Raw genomic sequence first — 16234 nt, 5'->3', positions numbered from 1 at the left:
GAAAGGATTTCGACGGTACGTGTAATGACCAAAAATGATTGTAATTGCCCCCTGCAATCGAAAATAATTTTTCCAGACCGATTTGAAATTGTTTAATTTAATTGTTAATAACTTTTTAACGAAGACTCAGTCAAGAAGACTGGAAGGAATTATTTTGCAGGTTTCAAATTTCTGAAAAGTGCATAAGTCTGTCGGAACCCGAGGCAAGAGCGAAATAAGATCATTGTATCTCGGCGGAGTGAAAATTGCTTTTCTTGATTCAATTTCTTTTCCTTCGATACTATTTCCGTGATTTACTCGTCTGACAATTTTGATCAAAACGTGTCACAAAGTACAATAGGTTCAGGAAAATGAACATCCTTCAAACTCGTTGCTCGTTTCTTATAAATTAATAGAGTTACATATATAAATATAAAAAGAATATATCTCAAAATACTAGTGATTCGTATTGAAATAAAATTCTCCAAAAGGTTAAATGCAGTAACCTATGATCGAACGAAAAATAACGAGGAGAGTTTCAGTCGCAATATTCCGATAATTCAAAAAACAGATTAACGTACACAAGGTCGGAGAACAAAATTTATCAACAAGCACGATAACATAAAAAAGAGGAGACTTTCGAAGACCTTCTGCCGTACGTATCGCGTTTGTTGCTCGAAATTCTTCGCTGATATACACAGAGTGTTTATCTGTCAGGTGAATAATCCTTCTGGCGACTCTACGTGCATAAATACGATGAAAATCACGAACGACGAAGTGTAATTCGAGATCCCGTGCATGGCTTGCGAGAAAGCAAATATTTTTTTTTTTTTATTAAAGAAAACAAGAAGCAACCATCGATGTCCATCGACCCATTTGATTCAAAATTAAATCTTTAAAAAAAATTGAGGATACTACCTTAAAAGTGGTATTTTTAAAAATAATAATTTTTCTGAAATTTGTTATCTATCTAATTTAATACAATTTCGTCTTATTTGGACGTCTGGCATCGCTCTTTAACACGTTCACTGCCAGATCAAAACCTAAAATTTTGATTTTAGACCATTGTAAGCTACATAACCTAAAATTTGTTTCACTACTTATTTTTGTAACCTTGTTAAAATTCAGAAATTCTATTCAAATTTATTTCCTTCAACGTCTTAACTTGAGAATTAATTTTTCTAGTATCATAGTAGTAAATCCTGTCACCCATATATGGGTCACGTGGCAGTCAAAGTGTTCAGATGTTGCAAACCTTTAATTATTAAAAGCTATTGCTGGACGATACAAACTTGAATAAAGATGTTAAGGGTTTACTATAGTGGACCATCCTGGCAGTCGATACACGTAGATAATAAACATAATGTCAACTGCTATCTGTGCTCGAGTTGTCTGTGTAAAGTATACGGATTCCAAGGTTGAAACAATATCGTGACCTTTGCAATCTCCGTGCCGCGAGTTACACGCAGAATTGCACCGCTTCTGTCTTGCATTAATTTCGAAACCGATCGGGTTGACCGTAATACAATTAAAAGGATATAAAACGTGACGAAGAGGAGGGAGTGACAACGTTGATTGCTTCTCCGGGGAAGAATATCAAACCGAGCACGGCGACGACGTTCAAATTATCAGCGAACTGCTAACCCAGTTACCGAATCGGCGTATTCCGCGTGGTTCGAGCCGAAACTCGTTTCGACGCGCGAAAATCGACGCTCACGGGCTGAGAACCGATCAGTATGCGATAATAATTAACAATAAGTCCAACCATCCACGTCAAAATCGACTGACAAAGAAATAATAATCCTTGGATCGCTTTATAATATTGTTTTCTTCCCTGTTACCAAACTATTGCACAGAATTACCGAATAGTATCGAACTGAAGAATGAGACTGCGATTAATTCAGTATTCAAGTTTCGTACTGTTATTCTTTAGCCTGTCGGTGTAATTTGGTTGCAATTTGTTCTTGAACTTAGCGTAAGATTCGAGAACGTTGGATTGGGCATGAGGAGAGCAAGTTGAACTTGTTTCGTGGCGATCTTTAAGTTGATTTTACAATTCACGGTTTAATAACGAGTTAACCCAACAGTGACGTAAATACGAGCATGTACCACGTTAAATCGACCAAATATAGTTCCCGGTCCACTATCGGCCATATCAGCGATTTTAGGTTGATTTCGAAACACCGATATTAATATAAGATATTAATAACACACCGTCGTTCACTGTTTGATAGTCGATTTGGGGGAAATAAAATGGCTGACTGACTCGAGTTAAAGCACCGCGTTACTGTAGCTACAGTTGTATTCTTTCGATTGTATTTACGTGGAAATAATCGGTCAATGGGATCGAAAACTGCAAGGACACGAATCAAGAGTGACAACCTAACCCAGACCCATTTAAAAGTTCCAAAGAAACTGTTATGAATGAGAAACGATAAAATGGCGTATAAAATCTCGGATCATTTGGCACGAGCATCATTTTCTGAATCGCATCGTAACATTCGACGATCTTGGTAATGGTTAAATCACGATGAAAGCACAGGAAATCCAGGACGACGGAATTTTAAAAAAATCTGTGAATCTCGTCGACGAAAGATATTTTAAAAATTATTATTCACTCCCCCCCACGAAGCTTGATCTTATTGTCCAAATCGCGAATTCTTGACGGTGAATTTAAAAAAAAAAAATTGACTCCATCTTGGAAAGCAGTGTAAAAAAAAAAAAATTTATTTCACCCCGGCAGTCAAGGGGGTACGGTCGAACGATTAAAGCCGAACCCGAATTACACGCATATCCGTTCACCTTGACGCTTCTTGGACAGTTTATCTCTTAATAGAACAACGAGTCTGACCTTGGACCAGGCAAATTCACGGTGGTGGATCGATGATGATGATGATGATGATGATGCGTCCGTTCTACCGTTCCGATGATCCCGGGATGCAGTCCCTGCTGCTGAGGGTGCAGGTACACTTGTTCCTGTTGTTTCATCCACATTTTGCTGCCGCTTTTTACAGACACGACTCGTTTACCGAACCCACTCGATTCGTTTCAAGGGAACGCGAACCGGTTCGCGCGTGCACACGTACGTCCAAGTATCTTTGTACGATCGAAGATGAGCAAGTTCGCGATCGATAGATCATCGTCGGCTGTCATAATGGTAACCAGCGTGCCCGTATCTTGTCTGTTCACAGAAATTCACTATTCTCGGAGTCTCGATAACGGGTAAGGTCTAATTCAGGGCGACCTCGATGGCACGAGACTCGGTCCTCCGAGCACGAGACACGTTCGCCATATTGGAGAACCGCGGTAGCGAAACAGCGACGGTCGGCGGTTCCGACGTCGTCGGTCCGTAACGTTCTCTCGCCCGTTATCGCGCGACGACTTCGACTTCGCGGTCTTGTTTGTTGCGCGAATTAAAATTAGCCGCCAGGTCGCCGGTTAATCTTGCTCGTTCGATCGCTCGTTTCTCCGAGCGGAGATAAAAAAAAAAAGAAAAGAAGAAGAAGAAAAAAAAACGTCTCTATCTCTACGGCTCGCGATACAAGCGAACACATTCGCCGAAACCGGGTACGGGACCGGCGCGAAGAGCGACGAAGAGAGAGCGACGAAGAGAGAACGCGACCAGACGAAACACGAGACGCTTCTTCGTTGGTAAATGTTTTGGACGAGCGTGCCTTTCCGTCCGGATCTGCCGTGGTGTAGAAAACGTTTGGACGCTCGGTTCCCGCGCAACGCGTCGAAAAGCGGCGAAAATACACACGCACGCACGCACACACAGCCACAGACACGGTGTCCTTCGAAGAAAGTACGCCGCGGCGACGGTCGATTTAACACGCGCGCGTACGCGGATTCCGTAAAGCACTGATCTCGCCGCGTCGGAGATGTCACGTACGAGCGACAAACGTTCCCGCCGTGCGAAATCCTTAGGACGGATCGACGACGACCTTGACACCGTGTTCTAGATCCCGTCGCAGCAGGAAATCCGCAGAGTGAACGCAGGGATCGCGAGAGGGCATCGATCGACCGAGAGAGCCGACTGTCTTCCCTCGTAAGCGTGCTTCGCGATCGATAAGAGATCCGTGGAGCGCGAGGTTTCGGGATGCACACGGCGCGTCCTCTTCCGTTGGCGTTCCCCGTTACATCGTTCGCGCTAGCCACGACCAAAGCGGGACTCGCGCTACAATGTTCAGTTGTAGGAATCGTCTGGCCTTGACACACTGTCCCAAATGTCTCTTAGGACGGAGAAAATACCCGTCGACTATGCATTCCGGAGATACGAGTCGGTTTAGTGTCTGTCGGGCCACGTATGATGCCGCTCGGGGGGGCGCGAGCGCGACACACGCGAACTTGGTCCGATTAAACAAACTTCAACGCTCGTACCCGCGCCGAGATTATCCTCTATTTATACGACGAACAACACACGTTCCAGTTTCGCGCGGGTTAAAAACAGCACCGGAATTTCTCGTGTACCGGGCCCTCCGAACGAACGCACTTCTCGACACAGTTCACTTAAAACGTTTTTAACGTGGCTCGCGGATCGCGGTGCGCGGTTCAAAACTGCACACGCGTGCTCGCCCTCGATTCCCGTTCGCGATCCTCGGTGATCGATTCTGCGTGTCGCGCTGTTTAACGGTCGTATGATTTCACGATGATAAACAATATAAGAAAGGAACGATCGCCGAAAGGGCAGCGCAACGGCCAACGGAGACGCGACACGCGCGACAGTCGGATACGAACTGCCGGCGGAGCGCTACCCCCACTTTTCGCGACAATCAGCGGTTCCCCTACCGTCGCGGCGACCAATCGTCGCTCCCCGCGCCTTCTTCCAATGCTATCCGCGCTCGGACTGCGCACCATGATAACAACACATTTTTAGGCGGATCCCTTGTGTGAGGCTGCTTACAACTCGCGCGATAAGAACATTTTTCGTGCGTGCGCGCTCCTCTCGCCGAGATTTACGCGCGAGAATTCGATTAAGGTAAACCTACCGACCGAACGGAACAAATTGTTATTATTATTAACCCTTCGAGTTCCTTTTACGTAACATCATACTCCCAGAGTCTCTCATGGTTTTATGGAATTGGAACTATTTCCAATAGGCCACGAAATTTAACACAGTATCTAGATCGATGCTACTGTAATTAAGTACTTTCCAAATGTACGTAAAAGCTGCGAGCTCGTTGATATCGATAAATAATAATAACAATAAATCCAGCTGGAATCCGAGTGCTCGGACAACTCTTATGCTTTAATGGTTCGCGTTCACCGCGTGTTTTTACGTAGGAATTAAAGCCCCCGATATTAACTGACCGCTACACATCAATTACGTTCGAAACATCGCGACTACGGTTCATCGTGCTTTTCGATCGCCTATGCGCGTTTGCAGCACGCGCTAAATAAATTCAATTACGCTCGCCCTACCGAGCAACGACGCTCTGTATCATTTTTGCGCTAATAGGAAATAGACACGATCGCGTTAATAAATTGTGTATCGACGAAATTATAAATAAATATTTACTCTTAGGGATCTTACCCGCACGAGATCGTCGTCTCCGGCGCAGAAGTTGAAGACGACCCGCTAGCGTCATCGTCGTCCACGTCATCCTTCATTTTTTTTATTTTCCCTGGAATGCAACAAAGAAAACATCGTTATTAATACTGTCATCTGATAATAAAATTATTATGTATTCTAGATCGCTCACTATAATAAACAAAAACCAAAAGAAAATCTGTGTAAACTTTCATTTGGACCATATAGTAACATATCGAATAAATATAATGCAACGATTCGTGAATCGGTGTTAAAGATTCGAGAGAAAGACGCGAAACATTTTATTCGAATGAACGTTCTCGAGATACAGCGCATTCCTAACGATCACGTTTGACGTTGATTCGAGGAAATCTGTTAAAGTTTCTCGAGCTTCGACAGCGTCGAATTCTGTACAAATGCACGCTGCACAGTTGTTCAGAAAAACTTTCGCGCAAAGAACTGCGATACATCAGTCGCGTTGGAAATTACTCGTCGAGGTTCTATTTTATGCAAAGATACTATTCTTGTTTGTGCTACCGTGTACGAACATAGCAGCAGGTAATTAGATTCGCGCGAAAGTGTTCGTTAATTGGAGAAACTAATTTTCCCAATGCAATTAGTCGCTTTATATTCTCGGAGTATTTATAGAAAAAGTTCCTTCGTCGATCGTGCGTCACTTTAACCTCGCAGAAAATTTTATTTTGCATCAAACTTGAAAAAACTAAAGTCCATGTTTTATAAATTCTTATATCCCAAAATGTTAATAAAGGAACATATTTATTTATTTACAGGATAAGAAATTGTTTCTGTATCTATTTTATATTTTAATTAAAAAGAAATAAAGGAAAAACAGACAGATGCAAAGTTATGATTTTCTTCCCGAACACTTCCTCTAAGCCAATCAAAAAACTTTTCGAACAAAAGTTACACAGTAATCTCTTGACAAGAAATTGCAAGAATAGAAATTATTAAAACAATTTTTATTCACCAAAAAATCAAGGTCGATTCAATTTTTTTTTAAGAAAAATGTATAATTTTTGTGCATCACTTAATGCATCTTTGTATTCTCTTTAAAAAAGTGTAAGAGGTGTTAGGTCGAAAATTGACTGGTTTAGAAGCTATGATTTTTGTTCTGAATTCCCATTTACGCGACACTCTGTGCGCCATCGCGAGTATCACTTAGGAAGATTAAGATAGAAAAACGAACGTTTACAAAGTTCCAAAGCGAAAGACATTCTTGAACATTGAAAATCGAACTGTTGTTTGCCATATTTTATCGAGCATTTTGCGGGTAACTCTATAAACGATGCTACGCTGCGAGTCGCGTATTTCTATTACGGATGATATAATAGAAATACGGGACGAAGTTAAATCGAAACCGACAGTGTTCGACGATGTATCGCAATCGTCGCGATTCAAGTTGCAATCACGGGCGAAACGCGACGGCCGATTGCCTATTCTCTTGGATAACAACAGCGATTCGAAACAATCAGCCGATGTTGGCCAGGATCAAGAGAGCTTTTGTTCACAGACGCGATATTCCATTACACGGCTGGGCTGCATTAACGCTTCTGCGCGGCCATCCGTCCCTGTGGAAACGATTTTACCTATTGTTTCGTTTCGAAACTCTGCATGGAAATTTTTTAATAATTTTACCCGTTATAAACCGTGAAAAACGTTTCCAGCCAACAGGAAAACGAATCCACTGGGCAGGAAAAATGATAGAAAAATGTTCGAACGTCCTTACGTAAGAGAAAATATATTTTCACTCGAATTTTTTTGGGCGAAGAACTTACGAAAATTTGACGTTCGTGTTCGTTCCTTGAGCATTTTTAAGCCTTCGATACAGACAGGGTTATTTCGGGATCTTGCGTAAAGCTGTTCTCAAAACATGCTCACGGCCTGTTAAACAATTGAAGCTGTTTATTCGCGTATTCGCTTTATCTAAAATATCTCTGGTACTGTTTCCACAGACACGGTCAATATCGCTCGTTGGAGGAAAAAAAGAAGATTGTAATTGCGGGACTCTCTGCTCGAACGTTCTCGCCGGAATGCTCCTGATAGCTTGTGATTTTCAATTACGGGTTTTCGGGGAGACGAGCACGAGTCTCGATCGCGACGAATGCTCGAGATTCGAAAACATTTGCATTCGACGCAGATAACGGCCGCGGGTATCGTTCGGGAAGATAAAGGAAATATACTACGAGCCGTGCAGAAGAACGACAAAATGGATTCGTGGCGGTTTGCGAGCAGATATCCGATAAAATCGTCCCGATAGGAGGACCCACTCCACCCTTTCGTTGAATAAAGATATCGATTGGGAGGTCCGGGATCTTACCGAGTGGAACAACAAGGGTTCTTGATGCTTTCTAACAGCTCGGATCCGTGTGTTCGTGGCCACATAGCTGGACGCCTCTGTATCTAGAAACTGACGTCAGGTAGGTCTGTGTTGATATACCGGGTCGTCGACATCGCTCTACTATCATTGGGTTCCGCTGCGTGAGCGCTATACGACAGCGCTGATAACGACGCGAGAGGTAACGTGCGATGCACTCGCTTGCAGCCGTTTCGAACACAGACCAACACCTACGGGATGACTGACCATTCTCATGGGTGGTTTCAACTCAATTTAAGGGGAAATAAAGTTCTGGAAATGTCTTGTGTAGACGTACAGTTTCTTAGTTATTCGTGGGCATCTATCTTTTAATTTTACGGTCGGTGAGATGTGGATACATTTGCTTGATCATATTGCTGAGAGATTGAATGCTGATTCAGTCACGTTTGGATTACCTTTAGAATTTTCCATGAAACTCTTAAATTGGGTGTAATTGATAACATATTCTATTTCCCATCAATGACAAAGATGTTCATTCCTACGTCTCCCATCAAATAACCGATAAACGAATCCTCGAAAAATAATGAATAATTCCATCAAAACAGCTCCGAGTCAACGAGTTGAACATCTTTATTTTATCACTCGAGAAAGATATTATATTGCAGTTTGTACGCCCACGAATCAACACGTTCACTGTCTATGACCCGTATATGGGTCACATTCACCGTGCTATTGAATGCGCCGCTGAGAGACCGGACAGTGAACGCGTTGGACGATAAACGGAACCTGTTATTAGACGTCCCCGTGAGAAAATATCATCCAGGTGAACCTAACACGCGACACTTGTGTAACCACCCCCATGGACAACTCGCCTGGGGACTCTTGAATCTACTCAACTATCCTGCCCCTTTCAGTTGCCACTTCTTGCGGACGCATAGTACACAAAGCTTTGATAATTTTTAATTAACGAAGAAACTGTAACGTAACGGTAACGGATAACAGTTACTCGGATAAATCATAAAATGAAGAGCAGTGGAGACGGTCGAGCAGGCACTGGCGGAGCGTATCGATCGCGGGAGCAGTACATGTTTCGTCTAATTCGCGATACTGAAATAATAATCGGCACGATTCCGACGAGGAATGGAAAGTAAAGTGAATTGGTGCGGCGATGTCGTTAACAGCATCGCTCGAGAAAAGGAGGAACGGCGGGCGGTCGCGCGTGCACCGAGTCGGCCCACAGTTTCGTCGTCGGTTGATCGCGAGAACGTGTCGATCGTCGTCAGAGGAGGGGGGGAGAAGAGCACACGCACACCTTGGGGATTACCCGCGTATAAACCGTGCGCGCCGTTGCTCTTTTACCCCCGTAGGCTCGTGCATTCCTCGCAGCTACCGGGTGGGCACGGTTTACCCTACGCTCGACCAGGAACAACCCCCGAAAATCAGCCCCTGACGCGAACAAAGAGGAGTCTAGTGTCTAGACGGCTGGATATTACCGGCGACGACGCCCTGCACCGGCCGTGTTTCGCATTTTCTTTGTTTCTTTCAGCCGCTCGATACCCTCTGCCCGCCTCTGCTTCGTATTTTTGACGGAACTCCGGGACGTAATGCGCCATCGCGCGTATATACTCGTCCCATCGTTCGATTACGATCCGTCCTCGAAGTACACGCTGTTTTGGGAGTCCAGAGATGCGAAGAAAAGGATAGGGAGAGCGTGCCCTTGGACGCCAGGATTTGGGAGCGCTTGCGAGAGGAACGGTCCCTCTGGCGGCGAGTAATGGAAGCTCGAGGCTTATTTTCCTAATCTAAGATTCGCGAATCGCGAAAGGTCCCCTCGTATATGGCCAAAGCGTTTGAAGCAACGGCCAACCGGAAGATCGTTCGCCGATTTTCCACCGATGGAGAAGAAAATTGTTTTCCTCGGAGATGATAAAAGTGTCACGTACACAACGGTCGTGGAACGCGGTATCGCGTGCCGCGTTGCAACAGCATCGAACTCTCTTTACGACGTCTCTTAACCAGCGGCAACATTCCTTCGCGGAAATGTAATCGCGAAAGTTCCGCGGGGACTTCATAGATACCGCGGAGATTTCATATATATATATACATATGTGTATATATATCTATGCTCATCCAGAAGAAGGAGACGAGCAAAGAGCGTGCAGAGAAGAGGCAAGACAGAGGTAAAGTCCTTTGCCCCTGGAGCACGGGGCAAGATGTGCACGTGGCTTACCGTGGAATACTATACCCAGCGATATACCATATATCGAGGGAAGCTCTCTTCTCGATGTTAATAACTCTCCGTAAAACCGATGACCATGCAGACCTCAATAACAAACAATAACAAAGCGATAACGACGCGAATCTTTTACTCGAATTGAACTAAGGGAGTAACATTTTAAAATTGAGTTTCTTCGTAACAAATCCGAGTGTATCTCGAGCAAGTAGTCGGGGGAGTAATCGGCTCAGCGGAACTGTCTAGCCACTTTTCGCGCTAAAATTGATCGTTAAGCTTCTTATTAGGTCTCGAACGCCACCGGGTGCAGTGCTCGATCAAACACTTGGAATCCTTTGTCGAAGTTAAGCTCGCGGTTAATGCAGAAGCGTGTGTTTAGCAGATGGTGGGTAAGCTACAGTTCCTCAGACTCGGCGAAAGCAAACATCGCCTGGTAATTCTTACAAACAGGGACTATTTCGAAGCACGCGAACGGTGATTCTGACTCACTGCGCACACGTCGTAAAATAGACTCGCGATGGCGTGTTCCTTTGCACCGGATCGAGATTCAATTGTTTGCATAGAGAACGTTATCCGTGCACGGGGATGCAACGCTCTCCAAGGCTCACCTTTCGTGGAAAGTGAAAACGAATCGTTTGGGGTATCTCGCGTTCGAGTTCAATGCCATTCGAAGATTGTGCCGGGCTATCAACGCGTCGCGTGTCCATAAAGGGTACGCACGGTTCTCAGGGTAACATAATCACCTACTCGTGTTTACCGATATCCAGCTCGAAGGGACGACGAACGGTGGTACGAATCCCGAAAAAACGCGATAAAGAATCGTCGCGACACGCTTCGATAATCTAACCGTACATTACGAGGCACGATCGAACCGATGTTACGAATTTTTTAACACGATAAAACCCTAAAAATTAACGCGTTGGAACGTTCATTAATTAAATCGATTCTAGTCGCTTGGATCGAACATCGACGCTTTATTTCGAGCAATCGAATATTCAAAGTCGTGCATGCAACAACTTAACCGTTCGAAAGTCGCGCATATCGGCGACTAGTTGCTATAGTTTACACAAGATAACATCTAACGAGCACTGTACTATTGACCTTGTCCGCTGATAACTATGACACGCTATGAAACATTGTGGAAGTAGCTAATTATCAATACCCGATTGCGCGTGCAATTTGCAATTTAAAATAACGCGCGACGGGGCAACAAATTAACGCGCGAACGCGTTACGCCGAATAAGGTGCATTCTAACGTGGCATGTTCAATCGAACGTCGCTATATATTTCGACGTGTCGCGGCCGCCACGATAGACAAATCCTTTATGCATGCGAAGAATTTACGACCTACGATATCGTTCGAGGCACACACACGCGAATTCGAATAAACATCGATTTAACGAGGCAACATCCCGAGAGTGATTTTTCCTTTTATTCCGACCGACGTTCACTCGCGAAACGTTAAACGCAGTAATATATTTTCAATTTCCAATCGCCATTACCTCTAAATTGTTAATTTAGACAAGTTAAAAACAGATTTATCTTTTGTTTATTCCGTTCAATTTCCCGAAGATACGCCGCCATGTTCCAAGATGGCGGACGAGAATCTTCCTGGCGAAAGCGCCAGGTCCACCGAATCGCTATTTTATAATCCAACCCTAAATTTTACCCCTAAATTTTTAATTTCAACGTTAAGCGAGTTAAAAACAAATCTTTTGTTTATTCCTTTCAATTTCCCGAAGATACGCCGCCATGTTCCAAGATGTCGGACGAGAATCTTCCCGGCGAAAGCGCCAGGTCCACCGAATCGCTATTTTATAATATAATTCAACCCTAAATTTTACCCCTAAATTTTTAATTTCAACGTTAAGCGAGTTAAAAACAAATCTTTTGTTTATTCCTTTCAATTTCCCGAAGATACGCCGCCATGTTCCAAGATGGCGGACGAGAATCTTCCTGGCGAAAGTGTCAGATCCACCGAATCGCTATTTTATAATCCAATTCTAAATTTTATCCATAAATTTTTAATTTCAACGTTAAGTGAGTTAAAAACAAATCTTTTGTTTATTCCTTTCAATTTCCCGAAGATACGCCGCCATGTTCCAAGATGGCGGACGAGAATCTTCCTGGTGAAAGCGCCAGGTCCACCGAGTCGCTCTTTTATAATCCAACCCTTCGACGACGAACGAAAAATACATAATATACGTGACGAAATCGCGAAGGGGATGATTTTTGTCCACCCTCTATACTCGAGGGAAAATTTTCACGAATATGGAAAATTTGAAGTAAATTCGTACGCAGGGATTTCGACAATTTCGAATAAAGTCCTCAACCCCGGTTTCAATCGAAAAGAGAATTTCGTTTTCGGGTTGGGTTCCCATTGTACGTATACATCGACGCGGGGAAATTGCATACACGGAACGAATTCCGCGTTTTCCGCGGCAAGTAATCTGCATTTTTACAATTCCTGTTTTTTCCGAGAGATAGCGACTGACAGCTATACTGCGTCGTCGTTTCATAAATTCTATCAGAGAATATTCCTTCGAATCTCTTTTCCTTTTTTCCGCGCGCGAATTGCATCTGTGTAGCAATTTGTTTACAACAAGAGATAAGATAGCAACTTACACGTAAATGCAGTCTGGCTGCGAGGCTGGCGGCGAAGGTTCTATCGACGGTAATTGCGAACCATAGTAAAACATCGATTACCGAGATTGGTCATTGGTACGCTCCGTGTTTACATAAAATATTTTCGTCGAATTCGGAAACAATCCGAAGGCGTTCCGCGAGCTTGAACGGGACGATGCGTCGACTTGAAAACTGTCGTTAAGTGGGGAAAAATTCTCTGATGATAGTCCGTTATCTGATAAAACACAAGTAATTTGCCAGATATATGAAAGCCTGTCGCAAGATAAATGTTTCGACTCGGTTTTGTGTAAAAGAAATGCTTCGTTCTACCTTCCCTGGCCGTTTGAATTTCGATGGATCGCTTCGAGGCAACGAAAAGTCAATTCAATCGTATGAAATCGTCGGAGTGATCTTCCTCTTTAACCTCTTAAGCACGATGCGCCGCTATAGTGGCTCCCTCTAGTGGCTCGCTCGCTCACTGTTCGAATTAAATGATCGTTTTCATATGTTTCGTTTCGCACCTCCTTTACCTTCGCAACGTTTTGTAACAGCGTTAACAATATACAGAGAGAACATGAAATTCCAATGTACTCGCGTAGAGAACAGCATCGTTCGTCCAACGTTTCAATGCTGTATCGTTTACGCGTAATTCGCGTTCAATTCTGCCGTGCAGAGAAACAGCCCCGCGGAAAAATTCAGCCGTGACTAAGAGGTTAAGTGTAAACGAACACGGGACACGGAACGCGATCGTGATCGCGATCGAAAGCGCCACGTCCGAGCCCCGTGACGTTGAACCGAACTTTTTGGTCATCGTCCTGGAACGATATTTCATTGGCCCGCGGCCGCACCTGCGGCAGGTGCACTTGCGAGAAAAACAAGAAATTCACGAGCACAGGCTCCGCAGATTTGACTAGCGAAAAGAATGGCCGTGTATCGTTGAAAGTGATCGCGCGCGAACAGATTAACCCCTTTCCGTCTCGACGATTCCATATACGGGCCTCGCTAACTTTGGCCACCGTAATTTCGGATATAAACTTGTCCAACTATTCGCGTACCGCGTCGTTAACGTTTCTAGGTACAATACGCAGCGACGTTATCAGGCTCGAGTTATGCCTGCTTGCAGCGAGTCGTTAGCTGCATGTTATTGCAGTTAAAAACAGATTGTCGGTGAAACAACTCCCATCGACGCGTGTAGAGAAAATCTTAAATAACTGCAAGATACACGGGGACCGCAGTCTCGGTTAATTTTCAGTTCCCAGAAAGGCGCAAGCCGAGCCACGGTGTTCGGCTTTGTGTCTCGCCGAACATAGAAAAGGACAGCGAACGAAGGATAAATAGGAGTGAAGCAACGTGAAACTTATTTGTTTTTTAGTTTTTGTTAATGGGACCTTTACTAAATATAACTTGGATCGTATTTGCGTGTTTAACGAGCGAAAGAGAAACAGACATACGTATTGTCTCATCGATATTTGAGCCCGGATCGGGTTACGTTACGTCGAGCTTGGTGGTGTGTCAAGGGGTGTCTCCTCTCAGTAGTGGGGGATGTCTATCGTTCACTTATCCGATCAAAAATGACTCGCAGTTATCCAGGCGAATGGAAGGTAAAAATAAACGCGTCATAGAAACAGAATCCTTTAGAATTTAAACGAATATTTTCTCTAGAAATAAACTGTGAAAATAGTTCTGCTAACCAAAATTAAATTTACCTCCTTTAACTTCACCTGATAACAGCGATTGAAAAGAAACGATCACGACGTCAATTACGTTCTTAAAATTGTTGATAATGAAACTAATATAACGTAGTGTAAATGCGATAAGTGTTGTGTAAGGCTTAATATTGTTTTGCGCCAGTTGCAACAAGTAATGTTATCTACTTTATTTATATCTCAGTTTCGTGTTATCATTATCATTATATACTCTGAACCGTGTACTCAAGGACCAAGTATCGTTTTATTTTGCGTATAATAAACAACATTAATCGCTTGCTTTCTACCATCTTTCCCAAATTTTATATTTTAACGCATCGTAAACCGAATGGCTACAAACGCATATAGCGGTCGAATAAAATTGTTTTAGACATAGAATTTTTCTGTAACATATACAGGATGTTCGGCCACCCATGGGAAAAATTTTAATGAGTGATTGTAGAGGCTAAAATAAGACGAAAGTCAAGAATATCAATTTGTTAATGGAGGCTTAAAAAGTTATTAACTTTTAAAGTTCCGCCCATTCTGAATTTTTTTCTCGATAGTGGGTAGAATTTCGGGGGTATGTCCATTCACAAAAAATGATTGTAATTGACCCCCGGAACGGAAAATAATTTTTCCAGAACGATTTGAAATTTTTTTTTCCATCGAAAAATTTTATACCTTCTCGAATTTTTTTCTAGAAAGTGGGTAGGAATTCGGGGGTATGTCTATTCACCAAAAATGATTGTAATTGAGTCTCGTAACTGAAAATAATTTTTCCAGAACGATTTGAAATTTTTTTTTCCATCGAAAAATTTTATACCTTCTCGAATTTTTTTCTAGAAAGTGGGTAGGATTTCGGGGGTATGTGTAATGACCAAAAATGATTGTAATTCACACCCGGAATGAAAAATAATTTTTTTAGAACGATTTGAAAATTTTTAATTTTGTCGAAAATTTCACACCTTCTCGAATTTTTTTCTCGAAAATGGGTACGATTTCGAGGATATGTCTATTCACCAAAAATGATTGTAATTCACCCCCGGAATCGAACATAATTTTTTTAGAACGATTTGAGATTTTTTAATTTAATTGTTAATAACTTTTTAACGAAGTCTCCATCAACAATTTGGTATTCTTGATTTTCGTCTTATTTTGGCCTCTAGAATCCCTCATTAAAATTTTTCACAGGGGCAACCGAACATCCTGCATGAATAAACAAAAGTATACTAATTTTTCACTGTTCGTTAAACTTTCAAATAACTGTATTGAAAAATGATGAAAATACAGCGGAAACAAAAATTTCTTTTACAGAATGGAATGTTTCGCTGATGAACGAATAACATCTAACTGTTCGATCGATCGAACATAACGATTCGACATACCTTGGTTTTGATCGTCATCTATTAATCGAATAACATTTGGCCGATCTCTGCACCTCGCCACATTACGTTTAACTGAATAACGTTCGACCTAATGCTTGTTTCACTGCCAACGTGCATACGTAACGTTGAAGCTGGCATCAACAAACATAACCTCGGTATAGTGTACCAGTTCCCTTTCGTGTTTTCGTTCGTACAAAATTTACGTCGATGCATCGAGCACGATACATTTCTCGACAAGAAGAACTTCATTTCACAAGTATGGTAATAATAATCTGCCAATCACGTTTGTCGACATCTGTGAACCAGCGGTGAAGTTCGATACGTTTTCCGAGTACAAGGTCGACCTGCCACGTCCCTGAGTATCTTTTAACGAAGTTTAATTTTAAGTCGAAGCATCGACCAGGCTTAGCTAATACGTACTGATAAATTTACCAGCGTCGCTAGAAGGTTCGACGACCT

At 42.9% G+C, this 16234-nt stretch overlaps 1 protein-coding gene across 2 annotated transcripts in view; it reads right to left on the bottom strand.

Annotated features, from left to right (window-relative positions):
- LOC122395228 (circadian locomoter output cycles protein kaput-like) overlaps nt 1-16234 on the bottom strand; it is a 68227-nt gene that overhangs the window by 50345 nt on the left and 1648 nt on the right. Inside the window, exon 2 of one of the 2 annotated variants that reach the window (XM_043392651.1) lies at nt 5513-5603. In XM_043392651.1, coding sequence (XP_043248586.1) covers nt 5513-5603 — 91 coding nt within the window. Of the gene's footprint in view, nt 1-2830; nt 4702-5512; nt 5604-16234 lie in introns of those variants that run through there. The other variant, XM_043392650.1, reaches the window with a different exon arrangement.

Source organism: Colletes gigas, unplaced genomic scaffold, assembly GCF_013123115.1.
Source record: "Colletes gigas isolate AHSC1104 unplaced genomic scaffold, ASM1312311v1 Colletes_gigas_Sc00005, whole genome shotgun sequence".
Taxonomy (NCBI): domain Eukaryota; kingdom Metazoa; phylum Arthropoda; class Insecta; order Hymenoptera; family Colletidae; genus Colletes; species Colletes gigas.
This window is presented reverse-complemented; position numbering and strand designations above follow the sequence as displayed.